General features: G+C 38.0%; 1 protein-coding gene across 3 annotated transcripts in view; it reads left to right on the top strand.

Annotated features, from left to right (window-relative positions):
* The window catches only part of LOC127864683 (uncharacterized), a 335,102-nt gene that overhangs the window by 78,702 nt on the left and 234,073 nt on the right, over nt 1-22,327 (top strand). Inside the window, exons 2-8 of one of the 3 annotated variants that reach the window (XM_052404558.1) lie at nt 5,366-6,333; nt 7,253-7,611; nt 8,217-8,282; nt 13,856-14,745; nt 15,343-15,491; nt 18,393-18,607; nt 20,013-21,309. In XM_052404558.1, the coding sequence (XP_052260518.1) occupies nt 5,366-6,333; nt 7,253-7,602 (1,318 nt within the window). In that variant the 3' untranslated portion in view covers nt 7,603-7,611; nt 8,217-8,282; nt 13,856-14,745; ... (1 more) ...; nt 18,393-18,607; nt 20,013-21,309. Of the gene's footprint in view, nt 1-5,365; nt 6,334-7,252; nt 7,612-8,216; nt 8,283-13,855; nt 14,746-15,342; nt 16,676-18,392; nt 18,608-20,012; nt 21,310-22,327 lie in introns of those variants that run through there. The other 2 variants (XM_052404560.1, XM_052404559.1) reach the window with 2 other exon arrangements.

The raw sequence follows: 22,327 nt of genomic DNA, 5'->3' as shown, positions 1-22,327 counted from the left end.
GTTAAAGTTTGCGTACCACCCCAATTATTTCCTATGTCCTTTGACATATTGCTTTTATATTTTGCATACTTCTTTACCAACATGACCTTAATATATAAACACGAGCAGACAACTGTATCAAGCATTTTGACAGAATTATTGCCCCTTTTATACTTAGAATATGCATATTATTGATAAATCTATGTTAAAGTTTGCGTACCACCCCAGTTATTTCCTATGTCCTTTGACATATTGCTTTTATATTTTGCATACTTCTTTACCAACATGACCCCAATCTATAAACAAGAGCAGACAACTGTATCAAGCATTTTGACAGAATTATTGCCCATTTTATACTTAGATAATTGAACATTTTGCTTAAATTTCCATAACTTTTTATTTTGATCACAGTTGATTCATACTTTGACAAAACAACACTTATACCTGACATACCACAATGCATTCCACCCAAACCATCCCCCATGCCCCCCCCCCCCCCCCCCGAATCCCCCCCCCCCCCCATAAAAAAATAAAAATAAATTTTGTTTCCCTTATTTTTAAAAGATCATCTATTTAATGACCACACACCCACATTGTACTTACCCCCCCCCCCCCACCCTCCATGATGGCTTACGTTATACTGTCAAGCGCTCGAATAGTCGAGCGCGCTGTCCTGTGACAGCTCTTGTTTTAGCATGCTTGCCAAAAGTTTAACGTAGTTGCAAGAATGGTTGAGTGTGTGTAACTATGCTGTCTGCATCTGTCTGAGCTTTTCTGGACTGTAAAATTCTCTTTTATCATGAAATTTGAAAATATAGCACCACATATCTTTTCCATGTGGAGAATACGGTATGTCGTGTTTGATTGATTCCCAAGCTTAAATATCAAGGTCACTTGTTAAAGACACAGGTCAAAGGTTGACATGATATAAAGCTAGTCTGATAAGAACTTGCATCAATAAGAAATTATACAATTTTTTGCACAAAAGTACACCATTTGGAAATTGTATGCACTGTGTTAATCCTGCAGATTTTTTTACCATTTTGGGAATGGGGTTAGGGCCTTTTGGATTGGAAAAAAACCTTTCGTTTTTGACTAAATTTTGGAAATGTGTGCATTTTTTTTTTTTTATAAAAAATCTTGAAAAATAAGAGAAGGCGTTTTCAATATTAGATTTACTCAGGTTCAACCTGTAGTCAGATGCGTTAGGACATTTACTGAATTCTGCAATTTGTTAACAACAAAAAATGTTTTGTTGTTTCCTTTGGAAACCTTCCATATGGAAATTTGAGGAAGCTCTTTGAGGAAAATATACACTTTTTTGTCAGGTAGAGTGGCATATAGCAGTCGCAGTCTGTATAGCATTTTGTCCATCTATCTGTCTGTCTGTCTACACATCTTTCCGTCAGTCTGGCATTTCATTTCTGGAAATACATAAACACAGGACTACTACATTTTCTACATAATAACAATTTTCCAGCATTTTTTCCAAAATGCTTTTAGATACTGACCATATTTTTGGTGTGTAAGTCTACCTGCATGACTTGCAGATCAAGGTTGAGTTTTCTTCTGATCCATTGCTATTTAACAAAGTAACCAGCTTTGAAATGTTCTCGTTATTTGTCAAATATATGATGTTTTAAATTGCGGTTGTGCGGATTCATATTGCAGTTAATTTTTAGCGAGGCTGTTTTCGGAGAAAACCCGAGGTATTGTCATAGCCTGCTCGTCGTCCGCCGTCTGGCGTCGTGCTAAAACCTTTACATTGGCTCTAAAATCAAAGTGCTTCCACCTACAACTTTGAAACTTCATATGTAGATGCACCTTGATGAGTTCTACACGCCACACCCATTTTGGGTCACTAGGTCAAAGGTCAAGGTCACTGTGACCTCTAAAAAAAAATTATCTGACAAGCTTTCGCAGCCGAGTGTGGCACCGGTTATGCAGTGCTCTTGTTAACAAACACACAAACTTGTTGACATTGGGAAAAGGGTTGAGTAATGGCCCCAGATTTTAACCAAAACACACTGACCTTTCTCCAGAGCTGAAATGTCAATGTCTTAGTGATCAAAGGTAAAATTTAAGAGTAAAACAACTGAAACTTAATCTGACTCCTTATGCTATTTATTACTAGCCTGTAGGGCTGGAATTAAAAAACTTGCAAACTGGCTATTTGGGAGTTAATTAAAAAGAAACGCGTCTTAAATGCGAGTGTACAATTTAGGTACTCGCAATTTTTTGAGAGTTGGGTAAAAAGTAAGATTATCACATTTTGCATATATTACCTGATTATCCCGGATAATTTATAATTTAATCCAGCACTTAAATATTAAAACACAAATTCAGACCGAGAGTGAACGAAAATTTTAATTAATTAGCTTAAGAATTGGATACACACAACCCGTCGCCATTTGTCGGAAGTGCTAAGTGCGTGTTAATAGCATGAAGGAACACGGGATATGATGACGTTATACAGGGTATTCCCATTGAACAATCGTAAGCATCACAGAGCGATGTGTGCGCATCCGATTTACGTCATAATTTAAAAATAGCAACCAATCTAAGATAGTTATATGTTTTGTGTTTAAAACAAAACGCATGATGTTACCCCAACCGATTTTTTCGGTGTGTACAGTACTATATTCGGATATAGTTGCAAGTTGAAAAAAAAAAGTAATTCGAGCTCTGACCTGTTGTAAATGTCCTCCAGATCGAGTAAGCATCACATGTGCAAGCCTTCACTTTTTATGTCCCCCACCACCACTATAGTGGGGGACATATTGTTTTTGCCCTGTCTTTTAGTTTGTGTGTTTGTTTGTTTGCCCCAACTTTAACATTTGCAATGACTTTTGCAATATGCAAGATAGCAACTTGATATTTGGCATGCATGTGTATCTCATGGAGCTGCACATTTTGAGTGGTGAAAGGTCAAGGTCATCCTTCAAGGTCAAAGGTCAAATATATGGGTCAAAATTGCTCATTTAATGAATACTTTTGCAATATTGAAGATAGCAACTTGATATTTGGCATGCATGTGTATCTCATGGAGCTGCACATTTTGAGTGGTGAAAGGTCAAGGCTATCCTTCAAGGTCAAAGGTAAAATATATAGCTTCAAAGAGGCGAAAAAGGGGACATAGTGTTTCTCACAAACACATATCTTGTTGTTTAAATAGTAAGTTAACACTAACCCGTGAAAAGATCAAACATGTTCAATATTAATGACACGCAGTTTTTGAGCCCCTCTTCGAAGAACAAGGGATGTATTGTTTTGCAGGATGTTGGTTGGTCTGTCTGTTGGTAGAGCTGTCGGTAGACCAGTTTGTTGTTGTTGTTTTTGTTTTTTTATCGAGTGCACCGGGATTGCCTCCCATATGGCCATCGCCCCCAGAAAGACGTGTTAGTTGGTTACGGGGGATAGTGCAAGATACAGGAGACACCCCGTTCCAGAGGTGACCCTGGGTCTTTTAGTGCCCGGTGTATAGCACCTAGTACACTGCACCTCGGTTTAACGTCGCATGCGAAAGACAAGTTAGAAGGTTAGGTGCAGCGGGGGATCGAACCAGCGATCTCTTGATTGTGAAGCCAGTGTGTTACCACTTGACCACGGATCCGCTACATTTTTTAAGTTTGTTTCCGATTCATAACGGGTCAACGAATTAACCGATTTGCTTATACTTCACATGTGCATTGGCCTTGGTTGGAAGATGAAATTAGTGACATTGGGGTTACTAGATTGTAGGTCAAGGTTACAATGACACTGTCGGTCGGTCTGTCTGTAGGTAGACCAGTCTGACTTACGGGAAACCTGTTTTTTTGGGGGACACTAGATCAAAAGTCAAGGTCACTATCAAATTAAGTGTGAATATTGTTTCTGATCAATAACTCGTCAATGAATTGTACGATTGGCTTGATACTTCAGATGTGTATTGGTCTTGGACAGTAGATGACCCCTCTTGAAATTGAGGTCACTAGGTCAAAGATCAAGGTCACTATCACACTAAGTGGTATCCGATCAATATCTCATTAAGAATTGACTGATTGGCTTGATAATGAACATGTGCATTGGCCTTGGACAATAGATGACCCAATTGAAATTGAGGTCAGTAGGTCAAAGGTCAAGTTCTATGTTACACTTAGTGTGAAAATTATTTCTGATAAATAACTCGTCAACCAATTGACAGATTGGCTTGATACTTCACATGTGCATTGGCCTAAGACAATAGATGAACCCTATTAAAATTGGGGTCACTAGGTCGAAGGTCAAGGTCACTATCACACTTAGTGTGAAAATCGTTTCTGATTAATAAAACTTGTCAATGGATGGACCGATTGGCTTGATACTTCACATGTGCATTTGCCTTGGACAGTTGATGACCCCTATTGAAATTGAGGTCACTAGGTCAAAGGTCAAGGTCACTATCACACTAAGTGGTTTCCGATCAATGCCTTGTCAACAAATTGATCAATTGGCTTAATACTTCACATATGTGTATTGGCCTTGGACAGTAGATGACTTCTTTTGAAATTGAGGTCACTAGGTCAAAGTCACTTTCACACTAAGTGTGAAAATCGCTTCCAATCAATAACTCGTCAACCAATTGACGGATCGGCTTGATACTTCACATGTGCATTGGCCTTGGTCAGAAGATGACCCCAATTCAAATTGGGTCAGAGGTCAAGGTCACTATCACACTAAGTGTGAAAATTGTTTCGCAACAATTAAACTTGTCAACAAATTGACCGATTGGCTTGATGCTTCACATGTGCATTGACCTTGGACAGTACATGACCCCTATGGAAATTGAAGTCACTAGGTCAAAGGTCAATGTCACTATCACACTTAGTGTGAAAATCATTTCCGATCAATTACTCGTCAACGAATTGACCAATTGGCTTGATACTTCACATGTGCATTTGCCTTGGACAGTAGATGACCCTTATTGAAATTGGGGTCAAAGGTCAAGGTCTCTATCACACCAAGTGTGAAAATCGTTTCAGATCAATTACTCGTCAACGAATTGATTGATTGGCTTGATACTTCACATGTGCATTGTCTTAACGGATATATCACCAGAAATTATAATGAGAATACAGATCGGAACACAGAAAACCAATTTTGTACATTAAAATCAAGATTAGCAATGTCTATCTTTACAGAAAAAAGTTTTGAAAGGCATATTAAGGCAAGCAACTCTTCATAGAAATTTAATTGATTTGATCTTTTCACTTGTGTTTACCAGTTAATCTATATATAGCTTTTTTTTATAGAACTATATTAATGTATGAATATCTATGAGCATTTGGTACATTGTATATTAAAAAGTATTAAAATTATCTTAATTGTTAGGAAGATTTAATTATAGAAATTGTGTTTTTTCTTTCAGTCGGTGCATTCAATTGAAAGTTCTTTCTGAAGTCAAAAGGCAGTCATCAGATTTAAAGAAATTGTCAGTCAGAGTTTTAAATACGCTTTCAAGATTAAAGAAGCTCCAGAAGTATAGAGAGGATAGCAGGAGATCTATGCAGGGCTCCTATGCTAAATTTGAGCGAAACAAGGTGAAGACAATGCGACTAAATATACAATCTTTCTTATTCCAATGTGACAACACCTCCACGAATGAAGCATATGAAAATGTGGAATATACAGTAGATAAAATTCGTCAGAAAGTAAATTTATTATTAACAGAATTTGAAAATAGCTCTATTAAAGAACAGAAAGAAGAGCTGAAACTCAAACAAGCTCCTCTCATCAGTGTGATCAAAACCTGCATCAGACATCATGGTGAATTGTTGCGACTCCATGAAGCCATGCAGAAAGTGAAGTATCAACCAGAACTCTCCTTAATAGCCCATTACAAATGTCTGGACAAAATACAACAGTGTGAGATATATATGAATGAGAACTTTTCAGACGAGTTGTTCTCTGTGAAAGGGGTGTCTAAGTACAAAGTGAGAATATTTAGGGATTCAGATACATGCTGGATCATTGCAGTATGTGCTCTGCCAGATGGGCAAGTCTTGGTTGCAGACTGGCAGAATGACAAAGTCAAGCTGCTGAACCAGCAGTACCAGGTGGTGAGTCACTGGGGTGTGAATGCCATACCATGGGACATGTGTGTCATCACACCCAGTGAGGCTGCGGTGGCTTTGGGTGATCATGGGGTCCAGTTTATCACTGTCACCCAGAGCAAGCTAGTTCCTGGCAGGAGGCTTCAGTTACAACATGACTGTAGAGGCATTGTCCACGACCAGGGAGACTTGTTTATCTGCTCTATTACTGCCCTGTACAAGTACTCACTGAGTGGGACACTGGTCTGCAGACTGTATGAAGATACATCAGCTTCTGATACAGGTAAGAATCATGGTGGTTTCATCCTGATATCATCAGGAATATGTATTACAAATTATTGTGAAACTTCATATTTGTAAAATGTGTTTGTGTCAATGAATTATTATAACAGCAAGAAAGTTGTTCTCTGTTATGGATTTATAAATATGAGTAATGCAGTATTTTGACTGTCACTACATGACGTGTCTATAAATAGAAACTGAGTTCCTGGCAAAGACACACTTTCTGACCTATCATTCAGTTCTGTGGTTGTCAAATTACTGTTCATATGCAATATGTTTTGTAAATAAAAATAAATTATGATCATATAAAATGGATACACTTTAAATTGCTGAAGACGGATATTAAGAAGTTTTCAAATGTACATTGTATGTATGTAATTATTATTATTCATTTTAACATCTTGCATGCTTTTGTTGATAGAAAAGCCTCAATATTTTGTTCGTTTGAAAAATTATTGTTCTTGTTATAAACACTTTGCATACGTAACTAAAGTCTTAACACAGCACATGTATGAAGTATGTCGGCTTGTGTAAGTTTCATGTATGTCAGTACATTGTTATCACATGTGTACAAGGGTTGGAAATCTATTATTGCTGCATATAGTAACATTCATATGCACATGAATGTTGAACTGTGTAATGATTTTCATCTGTGTAATTGTTTCCATCTTTGCAATTGTATGTTACACTTCATTTCTACCTCACCAGTCGCATTTCAACATATCACTTTTACACAATAACACTGACATTTATTGCCACACATAACTATTAAATAATTCAAATGTATGCATATGTTAACATATGTTTATTGTCTATTTATAACAACCAACACATATGTAATACAATATCACTGCAGTATGTTTAATAAGATTATTTAACATTAACAGTAATTAATATCTTGATGTTACTCTGTTTTGCAGTATACAGGTGTGCTGTGAGTCCCACAGGAGACAGGCTGTACATCACCAGCTTAAAGCAGCCCAAGCTTCTCACCCTGGCCAGGGATGGCACACTCCTGGCTACATACACAGACCCAGCACTATATGGCTCATCTGGTCTACATGTGACCCCTGCAGGCCAGGTGCTGGTCTGTGGATGGGGGTCCGACACTGTACTACAGGTGGGCTGCGAGGGAGAGAGTAAGCTGGCTACGCTGGCTACTCAGGAGGATGGAGTGTGGTACCCAGAGTCAGTCTGCTACAGCAGCACAACATCATCCATCATTGTGGGGCAGATTGGGGACAACATCCTGGTGTTCAGAGTGGAATAGTGTGTACATGTATGTATTAGTTGTTGTAATTAGTGATTAGTATTTTAATTACAATATGTTGTTTAGCATACGAACATAGTAGTGTGTGATGTTACAATACAACATTAAGTGTGTAGTTAAAGATACAAATGATTTATGTGAACATATTGTTATCTAATTACACAATGTGAGGGTTTTTGTGAGAACATTAGATCTAATGCATATTATGTTATGGTGTCTTAACATTTGTGTCATTTTGGTCCTAACATTTAGTTCTTGTAAACTGTGCATGAAAAAACAAAGCATTTTAACTGAAAATTTCATATTTGTACATAGATGCTCATGTACATAGCAACTGAGGCTATTTTTAGACTTTCATTTCTATAAACACCATGCCATGTAAGAAATGTATATGGATGAATATTTTTTAAATAAAATATTGTTAAAGTAATCTTTGGAGGAGTATATATTGATATTTTACGCAATGTTTACAGAAAGGTAACACTTGATGTGAGATTTATTGATTTGCCATATTCTGTTGAACATTTGTTATTGATTTTCATTACATTTATATAAATTTGTGTGAGTCCTAAATATACATACAAGAAATACATCACGCTATTTTGCTGCTCCAGTCGCTGCTGAGTCAGGACAAGGATGCTGAAGATGTGGTGGACAAGGATGACCTGAATACACAGAAGGTAACAAAGACGTTTTAATTATCAGGCCTTTTCATGGCCAATTTGGGAAAAAATGCAATTTTGGGATTCTTATTTTTTCGTGCGAAAAGTCCATTGATTTCAGAAAAACTAATTTAATATAACTATTTCTAATACTTAAAATTAAAAGAATAAAATCATATTATGCTAGTAATATACTTTTTTTTTAGATCTTATTGAAATATAATTGAGACATTTTAATCATAAGGCACTTATTATGCCCCCCTTTTGAAGAAGAGGGGGTATATTGTTTTGCACATGTCGGCCTGTCAGTCTGTCGGTCCTTCTGTCCGTCCACCAGATAGTGTCCTGATGATAACTAAAGAACGGTAAGGTCTAGGATCATGAAACTTCATAGGTATATTGATCATGACTGGCAGATGACCCCCTATTGATTTTCAGGTCACTAGGTCAAAGGTCAAGGTCACAGTGACTCAAAATGGTAAAATGATTTCCGGATGATAACTCAAGAATGCTTACGCCTAAGATCATGAAACTTCATAGGAACAATGAACATGACTGGCAGATGACACCTATTGATTTTCAGGTCACTAGGTCAAAGGTCAAGGTCACAGTGACTCGAAATAGTAAAATGGTTTCCGGATGATCACTCAAGCATGCTTACGCATAAGATTATGAAACTTCATAGGTACATTGATCATGACTGGCAGATGACTCCTTTAAATTTTCAGGTCACTAGGTGAAAGGTCAAGGTCACAGTGACTCGAAAACAGTAAAATTGTTTCCTGATGTTAACTTAAGAATAATTAGGCCTAGGATCATGAAACTTCATAGGTATATTGATCATGACTGGCAGATAACCCCTATAGATTTTCAGGTCACTAGGTCAAAGGTCAAGGTCACAGTGACTCGAAATAGTCAAATGATTTCCGGGATGATCACTCAAGCATGCTTACGCATAAGATTATGAAACTTCATAGTTACATTGATCATGACTGGCAGATGACTCCTTTAAATTTTCAGGTCACTAGGTCAAAGGTCAAGGTCACGGTGACTTGAAACAGTAAAATGGTTTCCTGATGTTATCTCAAGAATAATTAGGCCTAGGATCATGAAACTTAACAGGGTTCGACACTAAGGCATGTCCGACAGACATTGTCTAGTAAGATCGGTGGTCGGGCTAGTAAAACTGTGGGCTAGCTTGTCCGACTGGTCGTACATACAAAATCTATACTGATTCATATAACTACCGGTATAACTAACCGAAAACCTTTTTCTCTTAATGTGTAAAATAACTATTGTATCCATTATTTACATCAGAACAAAACTAGCATATATAAATAAACGCGGAGCAGTCACATGATTCATCGCTATTTTTAGACGCGAAGGAGAGCTTCCCACAGAAATAGCTTGTTTCCATTGGTAAAGTTGTCATGAATATTAACCTTTTGCATGCTGGGAAATATGTAGTCTGCTAAAATGTTGTGTGCTGAATTTCTAAAATTAGCATTTTCTTCAATTTTTTTCAAAGAATACTATCAGAATAGCAAACAGTTTGGATCCAGATGAGACGCCACGTTCTGTGGCGTCTCATCTGGATCCAAACTGTTTGCAAAGACCTTCAAAATTCGGTTCCAGCATTGAAAGAGTTAATGATTTTCTGCAGTGTCGTAGAACTTTACATCATGTTTTTACGACTTCTATCGAAAATCGGTATCGTCAATGTAAACATTTTGGCGTAGCAGAGGAGAGAATGTAATTTAAAGAATGGCTTTGTTCAAGATTGGATTTTCGTCCGACAAATAAGTTAATAAAGAAGAATCCTACAGTAAAACTGACACAGATTATGATGGAAAAGGGCCTTGGAGCTGTGGTAGCATGGAGCACAGCGGTCAAGGAGGCCAGAATTTGATAACGTTAAATAAATGTCACCTGCTGTACGGACATCATTTGTTTAACTGGTGATAAACAGTGAAATTACAACAAACAATTTATGTTGTTAAATAGTTATGCCCCCCTTCGAAGAAGAGGGGGTATATTGCTTTGCTCATGTCGGTCGGTCGGTCGGTCCGTCCACCAGGTGGTTGTCAGACGACAACTCAAGAACGCTTAGGCCTAGGATCATGAAACTTCATAGGTACATTGATCATGACTCACAGATGACCCCTATTGATTTTGAGGTCACTAGGTCAAAGGTCAAGGTCACTGTGACCCGAAATAGTAAAATGGTTTCCAGATAATAATTCAAGAACGCTTATGCCTAGGATCATGAAACTTCATAGGTAGATTGATCATGACTAGCAGATGACCCCTATTGATTTTCAGGTCACTAGGTCAAAGGTCAAGGTCACGGTGACCCGAAATAGTAAAATGGTTTCCGGATGATTACTCAAGAACGCTTATGCCTAGGATCATGAAACTTGATAGGTACATTGATCATGACTGGCAGATGACCCCTATTGATTTTCAGGTCACTAGGTCAAAGGTCAAGGTCACAGTGACCGGAAATAGTAAAATGGTTTCCTGATGATAACTCAGGAAAGCTTATGGCTAGGATCATGAAACTTCATAGGTACATTGATCATGACTCGCAGATGACCCCTATTGATTTTCAGGTCACTAGGTCAAAGGTCAAGGACACAGTGACAAAAAACATTTTTACAAAATGGCTGTCACTACAACTTAGAGCCCATATGGGGGGCATGCATGTTTTACAAACAGCCCTTGTTTTATTTAATTTTTTACTTTGTGCATCAAAATAACTTTCTTGTGTTCACTAATTATTTTCTGATAAAACCTGATTAAACAGTTACACGACACAATTCTGTTTACCGGTATTTGCTATGTCATTTATGGTCTAGTAGACATCAGATTCGGGCTAGTACATTTTAAGAGGAGCTGGTCCGATGGTCTGGCTGTAAAAAAAGTTAATGTCGAACCCTGCTTAAGAGGTATATTGCTCATGACTGGCAGATGACCACTAAAGATTTTCAGGTCACTAGGTCAACGGTCAAGGTCACAGTGACAAAAAACATATTCACACAATGGCTGCCTGACTACAACTGACAGCCCATATGGGGGTCATGCATGTTTTACAAACAGCCCTTGTCTTAATAACTGTATCTACACATGTGCAGACATGTGGTGTCACCAATGAACGCTTTTAATCCACACTTGGAGATCGAATGCCTAATTCTCTTTTTATGCCCCCTTTCTAAGAAGAGGGGGTATATTGTTTTGCTCATGTCGGTCCGTCCGTCCGTATGTCTGTATGTCCGGTCTGTCCACCAGATGGTTTCCGGATGATAACTCAAGAATGCTTAGGCCTAGGATCATGAGACTTCATAGGTACATTGATCATGACTCGCAGATGACCCCTAATGATTTTGAGGTCACTAGGTCAAAGGTTAAGGTCACGGTGACCCGAAATAGAAAAATGGTTTCCGGATGATAACTCAAGAACGCTTACGCCAAGGATCATGAAACTTCATAGGTTCATTGATCATGACTCGCAGATGACCCCTATTGATTTTGAGGTCACTATGTCAAAGGTCAAGGTCACAGTGACCCGAAATAGTAAAATGGTTTCCGGATGATTACTCAAGAACGCTTAGACCTAGGATCATGAAACTGTATAGGTACATTGTTCATGACTCTCAGATGACCCCTATTGATTTTCAGGTCACTAGGTCAAAGGTCAAGGTCACAGTGACCCTAAACAGTAAAATGGTTTCTGGATGATAACTCAAGATCACTTACGCATAGGATCAGGAAACTTCATAGGTACATAGATCGTGACTCGCAGATGACCCCTACTTATTTTTAGGTCACAAGGTCAAAGGTCAAGGTCACGGTGACCCGAAACAGTAAAATGGTTTCCGGATGATAACTCAAGAACGCTTATGCCTAGGATCATGAAACTTTATAGGTACATTGATCATGACTCACAGATGACATCTATTGACTTTCAGGTCACTAGGTTAAAGGTCAAGGTCACGGTGACTTGGACACAGTAAAATGGTTTCCGGATGATAACTCAAGACTGCTTACTCCTAGGATCATGAAACTTCATAGGTACATTGATCATGACTCGCAGATGACCCCTTCTGATTTTCAGGTCACTAGGTCAAAGGTCAAGGTCACGGTGACTCGACACAGTAAAATTGTTTCCGAATGATGTCTCAAGAATACTCCTAGGCCTAGGATCATCAAACTTCATAGATACCTTGATCATGACTGGCAGATGATCCCTATTGATTTTCAGGTCACTAGGTCAAAGGTCAAGGTCACAGTGACAAAAAACGTATTAACACCATGGCTGCCACTACAACTGACAGCCCATATTTGGGGCATGCATGTTTTACAAACAGCCCTTGTTAAAGAAAGAAAAACGCTTTGCGTATGGGTCCGTTTCAGATACCCATAAATACGCCAGAAAAAGACCTGCTTATGTATTCCCTATGTATTCAGACTGCAAAAAAGATGAGGTGGGAAAGAAAAGTATGAATTTACTTAAGATAAAATATCCTCTTTACTTGTTTGTATAGTGTAAACTTATATAATATATTCATCCGAAATTTCGTGGTCAAAAAGACTTTTACGGACATATAAGTTAACTTTGTGGATTTCTCAGTGCAGAAACATAAATGATGAATTTGTGTCAGTTACTTTTCTGTGTGTGAAAAATTTGTGGATCAGTGAACCCTTAAAATCAACATAAATAATGTCCCTCAAATAATAATGGTTTACAGTGTAACCTGTGTATTAAGAATGTTAAAGATGAAATTGACAAGAATGATATGATTTAACAAAACATAAAATGGCGTCTTTTATTGTGTATATCATGTTTACAGCAGGACTTGTTTTACTTGAGGATCAATAACTCAAACTCTTCTTCAGCTCGATGCTTTCCAACTTATCATACAGGAACCTCAGTTACACAACACTCTGAGAATTTCTGTCATCCTCATTAGGCCTTGAGTTTTTATAAAGTTGTGAGATATTTAATAAAGCTTATAAATATGATTACATTGGAATACATTTGTTCTCAATAAGAAGGACCCCGGCCTCATTCCCAGCACAGTGTAATAAAAGCTTTAGAGTTAGTTTTCATGCATGCAATGGCAACAATGTAAGGTTGCATGGGATAACAGGACTTAATGCATGTGTGTAAAGTGTTTTCCCAGATTAGCCTGTGCAGTATGCATATTCCATATTGGTTCGCTCAACGTTACAGCTACTCGCTCAGCAAAGAAGAACTGTCTGGTGAAAGGCTGGCCATTTACAGTCCAGTGATGTGGGGGGAAACGCGGCCTTTCCATGTCTGGGGATTGCATTAAAGTTAAAAATATTAATTATGAATTGACAGATTAATAAAGTATTGACAAACACTTTAAATGATGTTTGAGTACGATATGGTTTGATTGAATCAATTGTCATGTTATTTTGAATAAGGAACCAGTGAAATGCCAAGTTCAAAATTCATGAGAATGAAGTTTTGCCTTTGAAAAACTTCAACTCTTATTAAGAGACATGGTTTGTTATAGATTGTAATATAAACCTTTTGTACCAGTTCATATTTCCCATGTTTTCAGGAGAGCCCCGGTTTTGATATAGAGTTGGTACGGCAACAGCACCAGTCAGGCCCGCACAAGCCTCAAGTCAAGCACGACCCCTCCCCTGACCCCTAGCTTCTCCCATTTGACTTCCAGCTTCAAAGGGTCAGCATCGTTGAACAAATTCCTCCTATAAAAAATTTTGAGCACAAAGAGTTTTCACACATGGTTCTCATCAACCACAATTTTCGTGTCGAGTGATCCGCACTTGAGTCTGTTTGGTTTGTTAGACCCGAGTGCCAGAGATGGGACAACCGTTACAGACACAAGGACTTATTGCAACAGTTATGGCAACATGTACAGTCAGTTCTCAATGTTGGACTTCACAACTAATATCACGATAAATACAAAGTTGGATAACTCGTTCCATTCTTTTTGGGACAAACAATACAACGGAAAGTAACAAGAGAAAATCAAGAAATATTTGTAGAGTTTTAGTCGGAAGCGTATGCTTACCACTGGCATACTCCTGGACAGTCGTAACTTTACGGACAGTCCCGGTTTGTCCTCACAGGTGTCCAAACTGTCCAAAGAGAACGCACTTTTGACGCAGTTGCTAACTTAGAAAGGCAGCACCTACTTTGTTGTGAACACTCAGAGCATCCATGGCCATGCCTCAGGCGGGAAGTTCGACCAACAGCTGAAACAAGATGCTAAAGGTGAACCCATCAGGGTTTGTAACTTCCCACTCCAATCCTTAACAGCCTGGCATTGAGTCGGCGCTTGAGAAGGCGTTGAAAAATGACAGCAGTTTTGTTTTGTGGTCCAGTATGCCCTTTGGCTCTAAACCTGATGTTAGGTAGAACTCAAACTGGGCCCTTAGCAATATCAGCGAGGCTAGAATGTCATCTCTGCATCTTGAGCTTCAGGTGAGACCTTACAGTGTTATTTATTTGGTCAAAGCATTCTTAATCTCAAAAAGTCTATTCCATATTTTTTTATAATTACTGGCTTAATTCCCAATTAAATGATTGCCAAAACAAATACTGTTTTGAATGGGTTGTGACATTGAGTTCATTTCCTTATTCAGCTCTATAATTTGAACATTTATATTTATAGCACTGATTCTAAATTTTTAAGTATTCGTTAGCAAAATGTTGTATTGCGTCATATTTAAAGTGGTATAGTGTCACGTCTAAAAGTGCTGAAGTTATTCCTGTTTTTTTAATGTACAGATAAATATGGCAACTTGCTTCATAATGTACTTTACCATGTATTCCTCGATGTTTAAAACCCCAAAATTTTGATTTAACATGTTGCTGCGCGTTATTCAATATTACAATGCTATTGTGAGTGCTAACTGGCGAAATATAAATCATTATGCAATCCTAAATATAAAATATAGACTCAATGTGTTGCATTAAAAAGCAGGTGTGTTAAGTAAGGTGTTTCAACATACATTGTCAAGGCATATTCATTTGTCACTAGAGACACTATTTTTAGTTTACTTTCCATTTCCTTTGCAGAAAACATTAAAAGCAAACAAGACAAACATCATGAATGTTTAGGCAATCCCAATCCACTTATACTACAACTCGCTCAGGAAATTCAGCACGCCACCTTTTAACATCTTCTCACAAGGCGCTAAATCAACACTTCCAACAGCTGAGCCTTGGTGAGTAAAACTTTCATCATGACGAGTCACTCAAGATGAAACAATCAGTTCCACAGATAGAGCAGACGCTGAGTGACTCGTCTGTTAACGTGACTGACCTCCATATGTTGCTCTCTAATAATGTGAACCTGGCGCCTGAGGAGCAGTATAGTCCTACATTCCCTGTTCTGGGTGGTGACTTTGGCGTCAAGACTCACACAATCTCTGGCCCTGTCGCAGCAGCAACAAAAACAGGAAGTATTTCAGCTGCACTCTGGGAAAACAGGGCTTAATGCATGTGCCTCAAGTGTTTTACCCACAAAAGCGTGTAAAGTCTGCCCAAGCTAATTTGTGACCACACTTTCCGAATAAACCTTAAAACAAAGAATTCCATAAAAGCTTAAAGTGTCGTGGCTGATAATTTTGTGCAGACTGTACAGGCAAATCTGGAACAACTCTTTACGCTTATGCATTTAGCCCAGTTTTTAAAGAGTTTAGAGTTGCACATTTAGTTCACGTTACATCAGCTTTTTTCTGACCTTTCTGTAGAAAAGTTCCTATTACTGATCAGAAATTTTGTGTTTTTAAATTGGTCAAACTGACTAAATAAATACATATAAGAGTTGATTTGACATCAGTTTTAATCATAAAGGGTCAGGGCATATTTTCACACATTTTTGTGCAAAAATTAAGCCTCTATTAAACCAAAAGGTTTTTGTTTTGTTTTCCACATGTATATTTACAAAATTCCCCTTGCATAAATTAAAGAAAATGCTGGTTATTTTAAATTAAACAATTATTGAAATGCAGTCAACATTCTATGAAATAATTATCTGCATTTATTTTTAAATAAGGATATCTATAAATTAAAATTAACCACCTGTCCATGTTTTAAGTATACAAATACGCGCTGGAGTAAGAATATGCCAGTGTTTTTTTTGGGTTGTGGGGGAAGGGGCCTTTAGCCCTTATGTAGGGGAAATTCTACGCGGGATTTTCCACTTTGTGGAAAAAATGTGCGCGTGGGAATTTTCGCGGCATTTCCCTTTTTGGGGGATTTGTTTACTTACTTTCTCATTATTACAATACATGTGTACATGTTTGAACTATATTCATTGTTTTTTTCATAATTTATTACGTTTGGCAAGATTAAATTAAAATAGAATTGAGATAATATAATCATGAGACACATCTTTCTATTAAAATTTAGGGGGGGGGGGAATTTTTGGTCCTGAAAGGGAAAAAAACCAGCCTAGTTTGGTGGGGGAAGACGCCGATATTCGGCGTCTGTTATATAAGGTAAAAAAAACTCTGTATGCCCTGAAGATATTTATTCATTATACCCCCGTGATGATTGGGGTATATAGGGTATATAGGAATCACCTTGGATGGATGTCTGTCGGTCTTTGTAAATGTCTGTGGCCTGTGGGTGTTCACTTACAAATTTAACGTTCAGCATTCAAACTTTCAGGTATTTTCATTCTCATATGAGGTTGTGCATCTACATTTTGTATCATATTTCACTGAAAATTACAACACTTAGACAATCTATAACATCATGCGACATATTATGACTTGCAGAATTGGATGATAGTTTACGTTACAATGGTTACAACTTTTTGTTTGACTAGAAAGCAATGATACCTTTTTAGTTTATAGTATTTTTATACAGATAAGAAGATGTAGTTTCTTCTAACAATTAAAAAAACAACATATTTTGCTTTGAGATATGGTCAGCCACATAACTTGTTAATTGAATGGTCATGAAATAATTGTTATTAATGATTATAGTATGGCATCAGTCAGTGCCTTTTTTAAAGTTGTAAGTTTTCTGGAAGGGGCATGATTCTGGGCTATTTTTCCTTTTTATGGAATCACAGGTTTTTTTTCAAATTTAAGAGTTTTTTGGGTCACAATTTAAAGAAGTTTGTGACTAGAATTTTCGCAAGTTTAAGAAGTTTGCTACTAATTTCTTCACTATAATTTAAATTCGAGAATCATTTTTCTGTCACAAAATGAATGGGTCAAAGGATGATACAAAACATGACACAAAACACGTCCTGTGATCGGATTTGTGTTTGTGGGCAATTGGGTAATATGCTTACAGAAACTTGTGATTTCCCTCAACATATCAAACAAAGTTTATGATAGCAATTTACTTGGAATAAAATAATTTCTTGGTATTGGTTACTGCTAAAATGTAGATGTTCAATAGGCGTCACCAAAGAACTAAGCAAACTAGTGTTGTCAGCGTGTAGTCTTTAAGGGCAAGTGGCCTATAACATAATTAAAATCCAATGTATATGAGCAGTAAAATATATGGAAAAGTAAAGTGATACATATAATGAGTACAATTTAAAAACAATGTTAAGAAGATGATTATCTTTTATTTTTTTGTTTTTATACAGGAAAAAAACTTCTTTAAAATGGGGCTTAATGCATGTGCTTAAATTGTTGTCGTTGTCCTAGATTAGCTTGTGCAATCCACACAGGCATATTTGGGACAACAATTTCATATGTTTGGTATTTTGTTGAAAAGAAATATCCTCTTTATGAAAATCGAGTCTAGTCAAAAAGTGTCCTCCCTGATTAGCTTGTGTGGACGTCACATGTTAATCTGGGACGACTATTTGTAATATTTAGGAGCCGCATATTGGCTAATGAAATTACATCAGTATGAATATACAGGTTTGTATACAGTGTATTATTAGCCAACAATGTTTTAATACGAAATGGTTTGATTATATTAATTTTCGTGCTATTGAGGACAATAAACCAATGAAATGCCTGATTAGAAATTCATTAGAATGAAATTTTGCCTATTAAACACCTTCACAACCAATCAAGAGGCATAGTTTCGTATAGATTGTAATTTAAACATTTTTTACAAGTTCACATCACCCACTGTGCTGTTGTTTTCAGGACAGCACCACCATTGATATTGAGTTGGCCCAGCAACAGCACCAGTCCGGACTGCAGGAGCCCCAGTCCAGGACGACCCATCCACTCCCCTGACCCATAGCTCATCATACTTGATATCCGGAAAATGGGGCCTAATGCATGTGCTTAAATTGTTGTCACAGATTAGCCTGTGCAGTTTGCACAGGCTAATAATGGACAACACTTTCATCTTAAAGGTATTTTTTGATGAACAAATAATCCTCTTAATGAAAATCCAGTCTAGTCAGAAAGTACCCTCCCTTATTAGCTTACCGGTATGTGAATTCCACATGCTTATCTGAGACGACAGTTTCTAACATAAGTGATCCGCATATTGGCTTATGAAAATACATTTCTGGAAATGGAGTAAAGATTATAGAAATTTACAGCTAAGTACACTTCAACACCGTAATTTCGAACACCGATAATCCGAAGTCACCGTTATTTCAAAGTATTTTTCCGGTCCCGACTTTGGTTCTTCTTTGTTTAATGTAAAATTTCATTGTTAATCAGAACTTCGTTAAACCGAAAAAATCGTTAATTCGAAGTGATTCTGTCGGTCCCAACACTATAATTCGTACTTAATCATCAATCTTTAATCCGAAGTCAAAGCTGCAAAACGCTGAGCATAATTTCACACCTTTGTCGTCAGGGCGTGGCGCGTCAAAAGCTGATAGTTACACCTTTGTCTTCTTCGCGTAGCGTGTTAATTTTATAATGTCGTCAAAAGCCGATAATTACTATTTATGTAGTTTTGCATTCTTAAGTAACAAATAAACGTGTCCCATTAGGTCTCAGTAAATGAGGTCCAATAAAATTCATCTTGTATAAACTCTGCCTTCTACGAGCAAAACACAGGCGAAAATGAGTTCTTCAATGTCCTCGACAAATTGGAGAAATATGTTACACGCGTCCAGTTTAGTGCTGCTAAGGCCAGTGTTCAGAGAGACATCGCGTCTTATTTACAAAAAATGTTAATTCATTTCCGAAAATGTATTCATCTGTTTTTACATGTATGACAATTTGTGCTATTCGTTATATTTTATATGGTCTGATAATTTGTGCTATTCGTTATATTTTATATGTTCTGATAATTAGTGCATATTCATTATATTTAATATGTTCTGTACTTGGAGAAAACATAAAAAGAAGAACAAGAATCGTTTATTCCTTCGTTTGTTACAAGTAGAAATCTATTGCAATCTGACTAGTTTACGTTTTTCAGTAAAACAATTATTAATAGTAGTGTGTTACCAAACCATGCGAATTCCGCAATGTTTTATTATTACAGAATCAAAGAAGTCGTCTGTCAAATGTTTATTTCGAATTATCCTTAATCCAAAGTTTTTTTAACGGTCCCGACGACTTTGAAATAACGGTGTTGAAGTGTATAGCATTAGCCAACACTTTTCTTGTTTTAATACAAAATGACTTAATTGTATATATGTTCATGCTATTAAGGACAAGGAACCAATAAAATGCCAGATTAGAAATTCATGTTGTTGAGGACCTTCACAGCCAGTCAAGAGGCATAGTTTGTTATAGATTGTAATATAATTTGTTACAAGTTCCTATCACCCACTGTGTTGTTGTTGTTTTCAGCAGAGCACCAGCATTGATATCGAGTTGGCCCAGCAACCGCACCAGTCCCGCCTGCAGAAGCCCCAGTCCAGAACGACCCTTCCCCTCCCTTGACTTCTAACTCCTCCCCTTGACCGCCTGCCTCAAAAAGTCAGCATCGTTGAACAACTCCGTTCTGCAGGAAATTCTGAGCATGATTCTGTTCTGAACAAACGCAATGCCCACGTCACGTTTTCCAAACATAAGCCTGGGTAGTTTTGTTAAGCTAGAGTTCCGCGTGGGCCTGAAAGGGACAAGTGTTACAGACACAAACAGTTATAGCAGTAGTTATGGTAACGCTAACAGTCAGTTGTTGCTGTTGGACATCACAACAAATATCATGAAGAATAAAAAGTTCAATAACTTGTTCCAATCTTTATGGGACAAACAGAAATTGAAAGGTAGAAAATCAAGGAACAATAAAAGCGTAAGCTTTTCTAGTGGGATACTTCTGCTGTTGATAGTTTGGACAACAGCAGGGTTACGGAGCGGCCTCTCAGCGGCCAATATATCATAATAGAACGGACTTTTGGCAATGTTACTGACAAAGAAAGGCAATAATGACTTGGTTGTGAATACCCAGAGCACAATACATCCATGCTGACAAAGAAAGGCGGTAATGACTTGATTGTAAAAACCCAGAGCTTGATACATCCATGCTGACATAGAAAGGCAGTAATGACTTGGTTGTAAACACCCAGGGCACAATACATCCGTGCTGACAGAGAAAGGCAGTAATGACTTGGTTGTGAACACCCAGAGCACAATACATCCGTGCTGACAGAGAAAGGCAGTAATGACTTGGTTGTGAACACCCAGAGCACAATACATCCATGCTGACACAGAGAGGAAGTAATGACTTGGTTGTGAAGACCCAGAGCACGATGCATCGATGCTGACACAGAAAGGAAGTAATGACTTGGTTGTGAACACCCAGAGCAAGATATATACATGCTGACACAGAAAGGCAGTAATGACTATGCTGTGAACACCCAGAGCAAGATATATTCATGCTGACACAGAAAGGCAGTATGACTATGCTGTGAACACCCAGAGCACAATACATCCATGCTGACACAGGAAGACAGTTATGACTTGGTTGTGAACACCCAGAGCAAGATATATACATGCTGACACAGAAAGGAAGTAATGACTATGCTGTGAACGCTTAGAGCAAGATATATCCATGCTGACACAGAAAGGCAGTAATGACTATGCTGTGAACACCCAGAGCACAATACATCCATGCTGACACAGAAAGGCAGTGATGACTTGGCTGTGAACACAGAACACGATACACCCATGCTGACACAGAAAGGCAGTAATGACTTGGCTGTGAACACAGAGCACAATACATCCATGCTTAAACAGAAAGACAGTCATGACTATGCTGTGAACACCCAGAGCATGATATATCCATGCTGACACAGAAAGGCAGTAATGACTATGCAGGGAACAATCAGAGCAAGATATATCCATGCTGACACAGAAAGGCAGTAATAACTATGCAGTGAACACCCAGAGCAAGATATATCCAGGCTGACACAGAAAGGCAGTATGACTATGCTGTGAACATCCAGAGCACAATACATCCATGCTGACACAGAAAGGCAGTTATGACTTGGTTGTGAACACCCAGAGCACAATACATCCATGCTGACACAGAAAGGCAGTAATGACTTGGCTGTGAACACAGAACACGATACACCCATGCTGACACAGAAAGGCAGTAATGACTAGGCTGTGAACACAGAGCACAATACATCCATGCTGAAACAGAAACGCAGTCATGACTATGCTGTGAACACCCAGAGCACGATATATCCATGCTGATACAGAAAGGCAGTAATGACTATGCTGTGAACACCCAGAGCACAATACATCCATGCTGACACAGAAAGGCAGTAATGACTATGCTGTGAACACCCAGAGCACAATACATCCGTGCTGACACAGAAAGGCAGTAATGACTTGGTTGTGAACACCCAGAGCAAGAAATATCCATGCTGACACAGAAAGGCAGTAATGACTTGGCTGTGAACACAGAGCACCATACATACATGCTGACACAGAAAGGCAGTAATGACTTGTCTGTGAACACAGAGCTTAATACATCCATGCTGATACAGAAAGGCAGTAATGACTTGGCTGTGAACACATAGCACAATACATCCATGCTGACACAGAAAGGCAGTTATGACTTGGTTGTGAACACAGAGCACAATACATCATTGTTGACACAGAAAGGCAGTAATGGCTTTGCTGTGAACTCAGAGCACGATACATCCATGCTGACA

Source organism: Dreissena polymorpha, chromosome 1 (assembly GCF_020536995.1).
Source record: "Dreissena polymorpha isolate Duluth1 chromosome 1, UMN_Dpol_1.0, whole genome shotgun sequence".
Classification (NCBI taxonomy): domain Eukaryota; kingdom Metazoa; phylum Mollusca; class Bivalvia; order Myida; family Dreissenidae; genus Dreissena; species Dreissena polymorpha.
The sequence above is the reverse complement of the archived record's forward strand: the minus strand, read 5'-3'. Positions and strand labels throughout refer to the sequence as shown.